We start from the raw sequence: 13,009 nt of genomic DNA on the forward strand, positions 1-13,009 counted from the left end.
GCTTTTTGAATTATTATATTAAAAAAAAAATTTCTACTTAGTTAATAAAGAAATTAATATTTTTTATTTCAATAAAGGGTACTTTGAACATTGGAATCTACAGGTCCGTGCAGGTTCACACACTGTTCTTTGTTCTCAGTCTAGTCCCAGCTCTGTACCGGCGAACTTCAGGAATATTATTAATTATAATAATCATTTAATACTTCAAGAAATGTTTAAAATGTCAACTACTTAAGAAATTTAAGGTACGTATTAATATTTAAAAGGAATAATAATGACTTTGTCTAATCCCAACTCTTTATTTATTCTATTAGTAATAATTATTATAGTTGTCGTTACTTCAGATGTTTAACTGCATCTAGAAGTGATTAAAAAATTTTAAACTTTATAAGTGTATTGTAAAAGTTGTTTCTAAAATATTAAAAATAATTAATATAATACTAAATAAATTATACTGTCTTTTAAATTTGTTAATTCTTAATACACGCATTTACAAGATGTACATAAATGTTTAACAATTCTCCTATTTAGTTAGAAATTAAATAAATTTATTTATTATAATATAGCTACTTTGAACTTTGGACTCGACAAGTCCGTGCATGTCGAACATTGTACTGCGCAGTTAGTTCGTTCCTAGCTCTGTACTGATTAAGTTCGCAATAATTATTCGTTATAAACATTTAATACTTAAGTCACTTGAGATGTTTTAAATGTTGATAGCAAAAAAATTATATGGTGAGAAAGTTGCACAGATGCTATCATAATTTTTAAATGGTATGTTTCTTGAATAACAGAAATGTTTCCTAATTATTTTATATTAGCTATAAAACTCTTAGAGTTTACAGAATTCTTAACAATTCACAAGATATACAATTTTAATTATAAATTTTTGGAAACTATTTTTGTAGTTTTTTTAGAGTTCTGCTTGTTTCCCTAGAAATTCCAACAACTTGTTAACACTGTATTTTATAATTACTTAGTAAACAGTATTTAGTTAGTTTTAGTGTTTAATTTAGTTTTTTATTTATATTTATATTATTTAAATAGGAATTTAGTTATTTAAGAAGAAAAATATGTATTTATATGTGTGTATTATAATTAAGTAATAGAGACAGTTGCTAAGGGTTGATAACTGTTGCTAAGACGTCGCCTAGCAGCGGGCCGACCATCTTCGTTTTTAAATCAGTTCCGGCTAATTAGTGGTCATGCTAGTGTCTAAGCAGCCCTTCCTGCGTTTAGTTTATATTATTTTATTAGACATTTTTAAGTTTTTTAGTCAACATTACCATCTGAAACCAGACCTCTTCTGCATTATGGCGTTTCGACTTGAATATAAATTGTTGCTAATTAATCGGTTCGCATAATACATTAAAATAACATGACCCTGTCTGCCCTTAATAAGTGCCAGTGTGACCATCTTGGCTTTTGGGACATTTTGACTTTTTATGAGCCATTGCACCAACTTTGTACCAGTTTGTGTTTAGCTATAGAGCTGCGACCTACACACCCCGACAAGTAAAATATTTTCCTCTGACCTATTGGAGTGGATCAACCGTCAACCAGTATTTATTTTATGTATCTCCTGTTTTTTTTTTTGTCAATTAGTTACTTTTTTTTAAAATTTATTTATCTAATTTTATTTATTTAGTTAAGGTTTTTCAAATGTTTAGATTAACTAAATAAATACTTATATCCGAACCAGTTAGTTGTTATTTTTCTTTTAAAGACTTCCAATAAAAGACATAGTCAATTTGAGGCGGCTTTAACAATCCTTAACAATCAAAGTACTAAAGTTGCTAGCGAAAACATTATAGGGTAAGAATGTTGCACAATGTGGAAAATAATGCTATCATAATTTTAAATGGTATTGTTTCTTAAACAACAGAAATGTATCCAAATTATTTTATATTAGTGTAATGTATTCAAATTGCAAGGTTAATTAATATTGTTTTAACTCACATATCCACAACAAGAAACATGTGTTTTTAATGTTTATTAAAATACAGATTTACTTAAACTAATTGTAAAATTAAAAGAACAATCTTAACTAACAAAGGCCTTATTCTAATTATCTCTATGTACTTATTACTAACTTATAATCTAACCTACAATTAAAATACATACAATTGTTATCTATGTCCAAAGGTGAACAATAACGCGTACGTACTTGCACTCAGCTGGTCGTGGCAGAGAGAGAGAAAGATCACTTCTCAATACACAGTATCTAAACATAACTCAGCTCACAGAGAAACCAAACAAAACACTAGCTTTACCTCAATGTCCATTCATTAAAAAACAACCAACGACAGAACATATGATTTTTCTCTCCCTCTCTGCCCGATACCTCCCGCGCATGCGCTGTCATCACCAATTTTTCTGTCTCGTCTATTACATTAGCTATAAAACTCTTAGGATGATGCTGAAATTCTTAACAATTCACGATATAATCATTTTTAATAAGAAATTTCTAGAAACCATTTTTCTAGTTTTTTTTTAGAGTTCTGTTTGCTTCCCTAAGAATTCCAACAACTATCCTCAATAATCAAAGTACTAAAGTTGATAGAAAAACAGTTATAGACCAAAGATGCACTAAACGTAAAGTTAGCCGTGCGCATCTTTAATTGTTATTCTTCATGTCTTAAAAAAAAGAACTATATCTGTAAATAATTTAGAATTATAGAACTCTTAGGGAGGAGGGTTATAATACGGGAGATAGATAATACTGTTTTGTAGTAGATTGTCCCTGAAGATCCCGGATTGGCCGAAACGTTGGACGTATAAGAGAAATAAAAAGTTTTGAGACTATAATGGATAGAGTTTGAATTATTTATTTAAAAAATTAGCAGTCTCAGGAAATATTAAGATTATAAATAAAATATTGATTTTTGTAAAAATATTTTTGTCGATAAACAATAGTTAAGTATAGAGTCGTATATAAAAAAATATGAGTTCGAGTATCCTCTGTTTTAATCCCAGATAAATACTCCCCAATCCCTCCCAACATTTGCCGTATTTATAAGGCATTAATTATACAGTCCAATAATGAACGAAACATACACCAATTACTTTCCACGAATGATCCATCATATGTTTTTGCCTATATATTCGACTAATCGCAATATCAGAATTTAATGAAGGCAATTCTAAATTGAAGCTGGAGATAATCGATTCCTAACTATCGATAGAGAGCTCCCGATTAGCCCATGTCCCCTCGATGATAGACATACAAGTTTCCTGACCGCCGTATGATATATCGATAGGAGGGAGGGGTTGAAACTCGATACTAATCGATGGGAGGGTAGTTGCCTTCCTGTTTTGGCCCACGGCCGAACAAAAGCCCCTACTCACTCAGTCACTGTCATCGGTTCTTGTTTTCGAGCCCCGAGCAACTTTCCATAATTTAAACAATAGCCACTCTTCGACAAGCCGATTAGGTCTATAATATATAGTCTTAGAAAACCCATTTCATTTTTTCTTCCTCCTTTCTTTTTAAAATCTTTAAGAAATAAAATGTTTAAGACTTCTAGCTACTGTAAGAAATAAACAATATACAGTGTAATAATAACTACAAATAAATAATATATAAATATAACAATAAATATTAACCCTTGCTGCGTGAAAATTTCTTTCACGTTACTTGTTTTTCGGGTTTGGAAGATGCCAGAGGGAGATTGTGGTTCCCATCTTACTATACTTCGTCCCCTCCACCACTCTAGCAGCTCTGGGTAAGCGTCCAGCTCTTTTTCCTTGACAATATTACCCTTTTCTTGAGGCGTTATCTCACGTGCGACAAGTGTATTTAATCCATAAAAATGTTTTTTCCTCGAAGAAAAACATTAGTAGAACTAGGGAAACGTAGGCTTGAAGAGGCAGGAACTTCATTAAGTACGTATTACTTACTATGAATTGCATTTCGATACTATAAGTATTTGTAAGGGTGGTCTTTATAATAAAAATTTGTATTTTCAGTTTTTCATTTTATCGCTGCACCGTATGAATACTATTTTTTGTAAATTTCTGGTTTATATTCAGGCATTCTAAACAAAAAGAATTGCCACCAGTGTAAAACACCTATATGTCCCAGTCATATGGTGTTCACTTGCACCAGTTGTGCACAAGAGAGGTTATGATGTTTATCTTTGTAGGAGTAATAGTTTACATGAAATTTGCTAAAATTAATTGATTTATTGTTGTTCAGACAAATTTTCATTTGCCAAATTTATATTCATATGTGAATTTCATAAAAAAATATAACCATAAAAAGATAAGTGTCATACACTACTTTATAGTAAGTTAAATTTGTTTTATTTTAAATGTTGGCAGAAATATGTATTATGGAACTTGAGATATATTTTTTTCAAATATCCAACATTTTATAACAACAACTAGAAATTAACATTTTGTGAGTCAAATATTATAAAAACTACTACTCCTACAAAGATAAACATAATAAACTATTTTGTAGTAAATTTAAGTAGCTTTAATTTGAGCGCTAGCAGACATCAGTACGTCCAATAGTTTCTGAAATAATGTTTTTCATAAATCACATTTTTTGTCCGAACAACTATAAATTAATTTATTTTAGCAAATATCATGAAAACTACTATTCCTACGAAGGTAAAGGTCATAAACTTCCTTACAGTCCATTAAACTAACTTTAATTTGAGTGCTAATAGACATCTGCCCATCACATAGTTCCTGAGATATAAATTTCTCAAAATAAATTAATCAACTACTAATCTTTCAGTAGATTTTTAAGAAATTTTGATTTTTAAAATGCTATATCTCGAAAACTATTGGACGTAAATAGCTCTTTTAGGGCTAATATTTCAGTACATTTACTCTTCTTTAAATAATGTTCACTAGTTTCTAGTGCTCAAATTAAAGCTAGTTAAATTTACTACAAAATAGTTTATTATGTTTATCTTCGTAGGAGTTTTTATGATATTTGACAAAATTTCTAGTTGTTCGTATAAAATGTTGGATTTTTGAAGAAAAATATCTCTAGATCCATAAGACGCACATAGGTCTGCTAACACTCTAAATAAAGGAAATTTACCTTACTATAAAGTAGTTTATGACACTTATATTCGTAGTGGTAGTAGTTTTTATGATATTCACATACGAATATAAATTAGGCTTATAAACATTTGTCGGAACAACTATAAATCAATTTATTTTAGCAACTTCCATGTAAACTATCACTCCTACAAAGATAAATGAACACCATAAACTACATTATAGCTCATTGAACTAGCTTCAATTTGAGTGCTAATAGACATCTGTAAGTCAAATAGTTTTTGAGATATAAATTTTTCAAAATAAATTCTCTAACTACTGATCTTTCAGTACGTCCCATACAACATTTTTATGAAATGTTGCTTTTTAAAAAGCTATATCTCGAAAACTATTTAACGTAAACAACTCTTTTAGGACTCATATTTTAGCAAATTTACTCTTCTTTAAATGACGTTCTCTTATGTTTTTTTGTGTTCTTCCTACTTTTTAAGATATAGAGCTCCGAATAGAAAATTAGTTTTTTTTTATCGCTTTGAAACATCCGCCACTTTTTATTCCCCCGACCTATACTTGGCAGACTCATCAATTTTGATTAGTAATTATACATAGTTTTCATTAAAGTAATCAAAAATTGGTGTGAGATAAACGACTTTTTTCTCCTCTTGGGCTCTTGTACTATTGTGTGAGGTACTCTAACCTAAAAATGTTATTAATAACTGAGATGGCTAGATGTAGAAGGGGTTATGTACATTTCAAAACATTAGAAGCAACAACAACAAAAAATGAACTGTGTTTTCTTAAAATTTTTGTTCTCTTAGATTTTCTAGTGTTGTTGGTAGTTTTTTAGATATAGAGAATGAAAATTAATGGTTTTTTTTTAGGTTTTGAAACAGCCGCCATTTTTTATCCCCCCTACCTATACTTGGCAAACTCACCAAGTTTGGCTAGGAATTATACATAGTTTTCATTAGAGTAATCAAAAATTGATGTGGGATAACCTTTTTCTCCTTTTTTTCTCCTCTTTGGCACTTGTACTATTGTGTGAGGTAACCTAAAAATGTTATTAATAACTGAGATGGCTAGATGTAGAAGGGGTTATGTACATTTAAAAACAACAAAAAATGAACTGTTAACTCTTAAAATTTACTGTTCTCTTAGATTTTCTAGTGTTGTTGGTTAATTAAATTTTTGATTTTTTTAAGGTTTTAAAACAGCCGCCATTTTGTATTCACCCTACCTATACTTGCCAGACTCATCAATTATGCAATTAATTATACATAGTTTTCATTAAAGTAATCAAAAATTGGTGTAAGATAACTGCCTTTTTTTCTTCCCGGCTCTTGTACTACTTTTGGAAACACAGGTTTACAGACACCTAATGCATACATTTGAAAACTTGATGTGTTTTGAAAAACTGTTAGGATTTCGTATACTTTTTTTTACAAGTCAAAGTACCTTGGAATACTTGATCACTTCGGTACACAAATTCAACGTACTCAAAACTACTTACCACGAATGTACTCCAGATGCCCCTTGGTGATTATCCACCTGGCAGCTAAGATCACAGGCACAGTCAACGCAATAGCAAGGAAGGCTTTCTTCACCCAAGGAGGAATGCATGGTACCTCTTCTGGGCAGCAACAGTAGACCTCTATCGTATTCTTCCCCACATATTTGCAAGTAGCGGAGCAACTCATCGCACTTCCATTACTTCAGTACGAGACTCCTTTGGGTTCTTATATCCCGCGGTAGAGGATGGTATGTAAATATAATCAAAATTTTGTTATCGAAGCCGAAAATAAAACAAATAATGTGTAACATATGTTCCTAACCTTTCTTCTATTTCTAGATATAAAAAGTGATTATATCTGAACACGATTACGGAGGAATTTTTTTTTTCTCAAAGGTAAACAACACCATAAACAATTTATTTCTCTATACAATGGTATGAAAGATGTTTCATGTGTATAACAATTATTTGTTCACATATTATAAGAGATACACAAGTCACTTGCTATAACCTAGAATAGATTTTTTTTTTAAGAATTAATTTCTGAACATTTTTTTCCAATTATCATTATTACTGGTCGTTTCTTCTATTTTTTCCAAACGTGAATGAACGTTGACAAAAAAAAAATGGAATATAGTCCAAAAAAAAACTCAATAGTTATGCCTATTTTGCATTAGTTATGCACCTAACATGTTTTACAATAAATGGAATATGGTCCGGGTGTGGTCAAATTAAACCAAATATTAATACTTTTATTTGAGCCAACGTTTCACCCCACGTTGGAGAGCTTCGTCAGGTCTAAAAAAGATATAAATACTTAACATAAGTAAAAAATTAAATGGAAAATTACAAGGGTATACAATGAAACGTAAAAATTAAATAAGAAAAATAAAATAAAAAAAAGTTTTATTTGTTAAAACTTTATTATATTATTTCAAGACTTTATTTTATACTATTTATCCACTTCTTTATTCTTTATATCATCTAAGCAACGTTTCGGGCTCTTATCACCATTATCAAGTGCTAAAAATAAAAATAATTATTTTAATAAAGAATTTATACATATTTACACACAAATAATTTAACATTTAACTGTGTATACATTCACTTCACAAATTCATAAACATTCTCACACCTAACATGTTTTACAATAAATGGAATATGGTCTGGGTGTGGTCAAATTAATCTCAAATAGTAATAATGTTATTTGAGCCAACGTTTCGCCCCACGTTGCAGGGCTTCGTCAGGTCTAAAAAAGATATAAATACTTAACCTAAGTAAAAAATTAAATGGAAAATTACAAGAGTATACAATGAAACGTAAAAATTAAATAAGAAAAATAAAGTAAAAAAGAGTTTTATTTGTTAAAACTTTACTATATTTTTTCAAGACTTTATTTTATACTATTTATTATACTTCTTTATTCTTTATGTCATCTGAACAACGTTTCTGGCTCTCCTGCCCATTATCAAATGCTAAAAATAAAAATTTTAATAAAGAATTTATACATATTTATACACAAATAATTTAACATTTAACTGTGTATACATTCACTTCACAAATTTTTAAATATTTACACACCAAACATATTTTTAATAAATGAATAAATAAATAATAAATGAGCCGGGCGTGGCTAAATTAAACTCAAATAGTAATATTTTGTACTATTTTTATTTGAGCCAACGTTTCGCCCCACGTTGCAGAGCTTCATCAGGTCTAAAAAAGGTATAAATACTTAACCTAAGTAAAAAATAAATGAAGAATTACAAGAGTATACAATGAAACGTAAAAATTAAAGGTTATAAACAATAAATGAAAACGGAAATAGTAACGGATAAAAAGAAGAAATATTAAAGAAACTACAAATTAAGAGATGAAAAGGGATAAGAATAAAATCAAATGAAAATGAACGAGACAGAATTCATACCTGTTTTGACCAAAGTCAGAGTGAACCGTTTGTATTGGAAGGAGTGGGGATGGCAGTTTAGTACGTTATATAAAAAAAAAAAAAATAAAACTATACGGATAGAAAAACAAAGAAGAAATAAAGTTAAAATAATGGCAGACAATAAATATAAATGATTAAAAAAGACAATTTGCCAAATGAATAGGAATACAGATGATGATTACATACCTAAATTATATAATAGAAAAAGTTATAAACAATAAATGAAAACGGAAATAGTAACAGATAAAAAGAAGAAATATTAAAGAAAGTACAAATTAAGAGATGAAATGATTTTTCCATTTACTTTTTTACTTATATTAAGTGTTTGTATCTTTTTTAGCCCTACAACGTGGAGCGAAACGTTGGCTCAAATAAAAATAGTACAAAATATTACTACTTGAGTTTAATTTGACCGCACCCGGACCATAATCCATTTATTAATCAGCAATCTTCTAATATGTTTTTGAATCCAAAATTCCTTATTATTGTTATTATTTTTTCTCTTACTTCAATATTAATTTGTGGTCATACGTCATTTTAAATTGAAAATCATTTTTATACATTCCAAATTTAATATAAGTCCTATTTTTAAAAATTAAAATCCTTTTTTTTTTATTAGTGCTGTATTCCTAAAAGTTTTTGCTGGAAATGTTTTTAAAATCTTTTATTTTTAGGTAAAATTTTCAATAAAATTTTTTATGTTAATTAAAGAAATATGAAGGGGATATGTAACATTTTTTGATTTTATGAATCTTTAGTGTGGATGAAGGGACTAGGTGCCGCTCTAGCTAGTAGTACAAGACCCGGGAAGAAAAAACTCACCCAAATTTTTAATTACTTCAATAATTACTTGTAAAAATTGGTGAGTCTGCCAAGTATAGGTAGGGAAAATACAAAATGGCGGCTGTTTCCAAACCTTAAAAAAACATTGATTTTTCATTCGAAGTTCTATATCTTAAAAACTACCAACAACACTAGAAAATCTAAGAGAACATTATTTAAAGAAGAGTGAATTTGCTAAAATATTAGCCCTAAAAGAGCTATTTACGTCCAAGAGTTTTCGAGATATAGCTTTTTAAAAGGCAAAATTTCTTTAAAAATTACTGAAACATTAGTAGTTAGTTAATTTATTTAGATAAATCTATATCTTAGGAATTATGTGACGTACCGATGTCCTTTTACCTTCGTAGGAATATTATTTTTCATGATATTTGCTAAAATGAATTGATTTATAGTTGTGCAGCCAATAAATTTCATTTATGAAAAACTTTATTTCAGAAACCATTAGACATATTGATGTCTGCCAGCGCTCAAATTAAAGCTAGTTAAATTTACTATAAAATAGTTTATTATGTTTATATTTGTAGGAGTAGTAGTTTTTATGATATTATATAAACTCACAAAATGTTAATTTATAGTTGTTCGTATAAAATGTTGGATTTTTGAAAAAAAATATATCTCTAGGCCCATTAGACGCTAGGCCCATCACTGGTAGTGAGAGCAAGTGCGCTAAAGCCGCAAACACTCAACTTGAGTGGAGAATCTGACCATTGCCAGAACTCCAATTGTCCATATTTATTTTATAATAAGTCCCTTGGCCACTGCCGTTTCAACCTTCGAGATGGGCTGTAGGGATGGGTGGAACTAGATAAGGTTTGAACCTAATTAACGGTTAGAAAGGTTTATATGGAATTTTAAGAATTTGATTGGTATGAGGTCAAGGACAAAAAGGATATCAAGGTCATGGTGTAGTGATCTGTTGGAAACGTAATAGGGTGATGTTTGCTATTAAAAAAAATGTAATTTGCTTACATTATTTTAAATAAACTATTATTGAATATAACAAAAATAGTTTAATATCATTTCAACTATTAGCACTATGACAATTCACCGAAAGAAAAACTAAAGCCAACAAAACAGCAAACGTAATGGCCATCATTGTTAGTAAAAAAAAAACCGAAATATTGCCTTCACTGGGCTTGTATAACCGTTTTAATGAAAAAAACGTACGTACGCTAGTGGCAAGCTGGGGAACGAAAAAAATAAAACAAAAAAAAAGAGTTTTTATTTGTTTTGAAAGAACTGTAAGTAAATGTTTGTCGTTCTTAGTCACATCGTCAGTTATCATGAAAACTCAACATTTATTAAAAGAAAGCAAACAAAATAATTTTTAAAAATTAAAACATCATTCAAGGAACTGCTCGTAGATTCCGACTATTGCAACATTTACTAGACAAACGGTCTAAATTGCCAATCCATTACAAAAGACTGATCTACATGACTATTATAAGGCCTATCTGGACATACGGAGTTGAGCTTTGGGGCTTCACTAAACCATCAAATTCCTCCAGAATCCAATCCTTACAGTCCAGAATCCTTAATGCTCCTTACTTTGTCACAAATCAAGTCATCCATCAGGACCTCAATATTCCATATGTTGCCGATTTGGCCAGAACCAGATACCGTTCCTTCCATAATAAACTTCTCAACCACCCAAATCCACTTGTTTCTAACCTGGCTTCTCCTTCATTACCTAATAATCCTCCTTGGCGTCTGAAAAGAAGATGTTCTCGAGATCTTCTCTTCTAGAAATGTAATTGGAGTTCTATCAGTGGGTAGATTCTCCACATGTTTTTATCATGTTACTATGTCACCTGCAGCAAATTTACTTGTTGTATATATGTGTATACAGTTGTAAATATCAATGAATAAATTATTTAAAAAAAACAAAAAAAAAAAAAAACATCATTAATGTTAAATCAAAAGTGTCAAACTATTAGTAAAGGTCGTTTAAATTTCTCGAAGTGTTGATAAACTAAAACTAAAAATAATTAATAAAAAAAAACTACCAATTGATTAACATTGACTTTTATTAAGCATTGGTCGTACAATGTCAAAGCTAATGGACAAGTGTGTGGGCATGTAATAAGTTGTTACCTCACCTTCTGTATGTGTATAGGAGAACAGAACCGGAGTCGAGATCTGTAATTCCATTCGGAAGGAAAACTTTGGGAGAAATGTAAAAGAGCTTGTTTCGGAAGGAAATAAATCAGATGGGGACTAGATTGAATTTGGCCAAGGTGGTTCTCTTTGCATAGGAACAACATTAGATTTACATAGGAAACTAGTAACATGAACTGGGAGTATCTTAGCGCGAGGGGAGAGAAGGTTAGGTGTTCTTCTAGGAGGGTATAACCATAATTCTTTTCTATATCCCTTCATAAGGACTTTATTAACGTGAAAAAAAAAAATTAACATCGTAATTCTGAAGAAATTCAAGAAAATGAATTGTTGGGGCCACAACCTGCCAATCCAAGGGACACATCTGGGGTTTATAGATAATTAATTTGGATTTTTAAACAGTGTGTTAATAGAGGGTGAAAAGAGAAATAGAACTAAAAAGATTTTAATACTGTGTTACGGTTGCCATGGTGAAATAAAACACTGGCGATATCTATGTAGACAAGGAGTGTTACGGTTGTCATGGTGAAAACAAAACACGAGCGATATGTTTGAGAGGAGGGGGTTTTGTTTTTTGTGAAGGTGACAGTTTGATTTTGGAACACGTTACGATTGTTCAATGTGAAGTGGTAATAGTTTAAAGGCCCTCTGTCTGCACTGTTTGAACCGGAATATCACCATATGAGAAATGTTGTCATATATGTTTTGTTTTTCAAAATTATGGTGTTTACTTCAATAGACGATCATTAACAATTGGAAGTGGAGGACTACACAATAGAAGTGGGGTTTGAACTAAATTTTATTGTGTTTTTATTTTATATTCACTTTTATACTCTTTTGGATAATAATGGAAATATAGTTATTAAGGTTAAGGTTAAGTCAACATATAAGTTTTAATTGTTTTATTAATTGATAAGAATTCTTTTTTTTTCCTTTTTCATTCTCTGTATATATAATTTTTTATTATTAAACTTTTGTACATACAATTCAGTTGTTCTTTCTCTGCTTTCAACTTGTTAATTTCCTTTTTTATTTTGTTGTTCACGGAATATTACGATAATTCAACAGTTGGGTAGGTAACACCCCTAGGTTTTCTGTTATCTACATGTAAAGATATTCGCCAGTGATCATAATTCAACAATTGTTTATATAGTGGTATATTTTAGTTATATTGTGGCATAATGCTTCGGGGTTTTCGTTATTTCCAAGAAAAATAACGTGGCGCCTAAGGAGTAATTTATTCTTTATTGTTTTGTTTCGTTTTTTCCTTATGTGATTATATTTTTTTTTATTTGACTTTAACTCTCCCTCTTCTCCGCTGAGCGTGGGCAACGATAAACGTATAACTAAGAATAAATCTAAATTTACGGTCATAACCCCTGAAAATAAATGAAATAATAGGTGAGAGAGAGAGAAAGGGGGAGGGGAGAGGTCAGAGAGAGAGAGAGAGAGAGAGATTTTATTGTTCTTAATTAATCACAATTTTACAATAAGCCATGATGCTCTGAGACTACAATGTCTCATTTAGCTATACACATTATTCAGGTTTCCAGGTACAAAATATGTTTTGT

At 30.1% G+C, this 13,009-nt stretch overlaps 1 protein-coding gene across 1 annotated transcript in view; it reads right to left on the reverse strand.

Moving 5' to 3' along the window:
- Nucleotides 1-6,928, reverse strand: part of LOC106678670 (uncharacterized) — a 29,372-nt gene extending 22,444 nt beyond the window's left edge. Inside the window, exon 1 of the mRNA XM_014417358.2 lies at nucleotides 6,530-6,928. Coding sequence (XP_014272844.1) covers nucleotides 6,530-6,716 — 187 coding nt within the window. The 5' untranslated portion in view covers nucleotides 6,717-6,928. The remainder of the gene's footprint in view (nucleotides 1-6,529) is intronic.
- Between the last annotated feature and the right edge of the window lie 6,081 nt (nucleotides 6,929-13,009).

This window comes from Halyomorpha halys, unplaced genomic scaffold (genome assembly GCF_000696795.3).
Source record: "Halyomorpha halys isolate HHAL.00 unplaced genomic scaffold, Hhal_1.1 Scaffold153.1, whole genome shotgun sequence".
NCBI classification, from domain to species: Eukaryota; Metazoa; Arthropoda; class Insecta; order Hemiptera; family Pentatomidae; genus Halyomorpha; species Halyomorpha halys.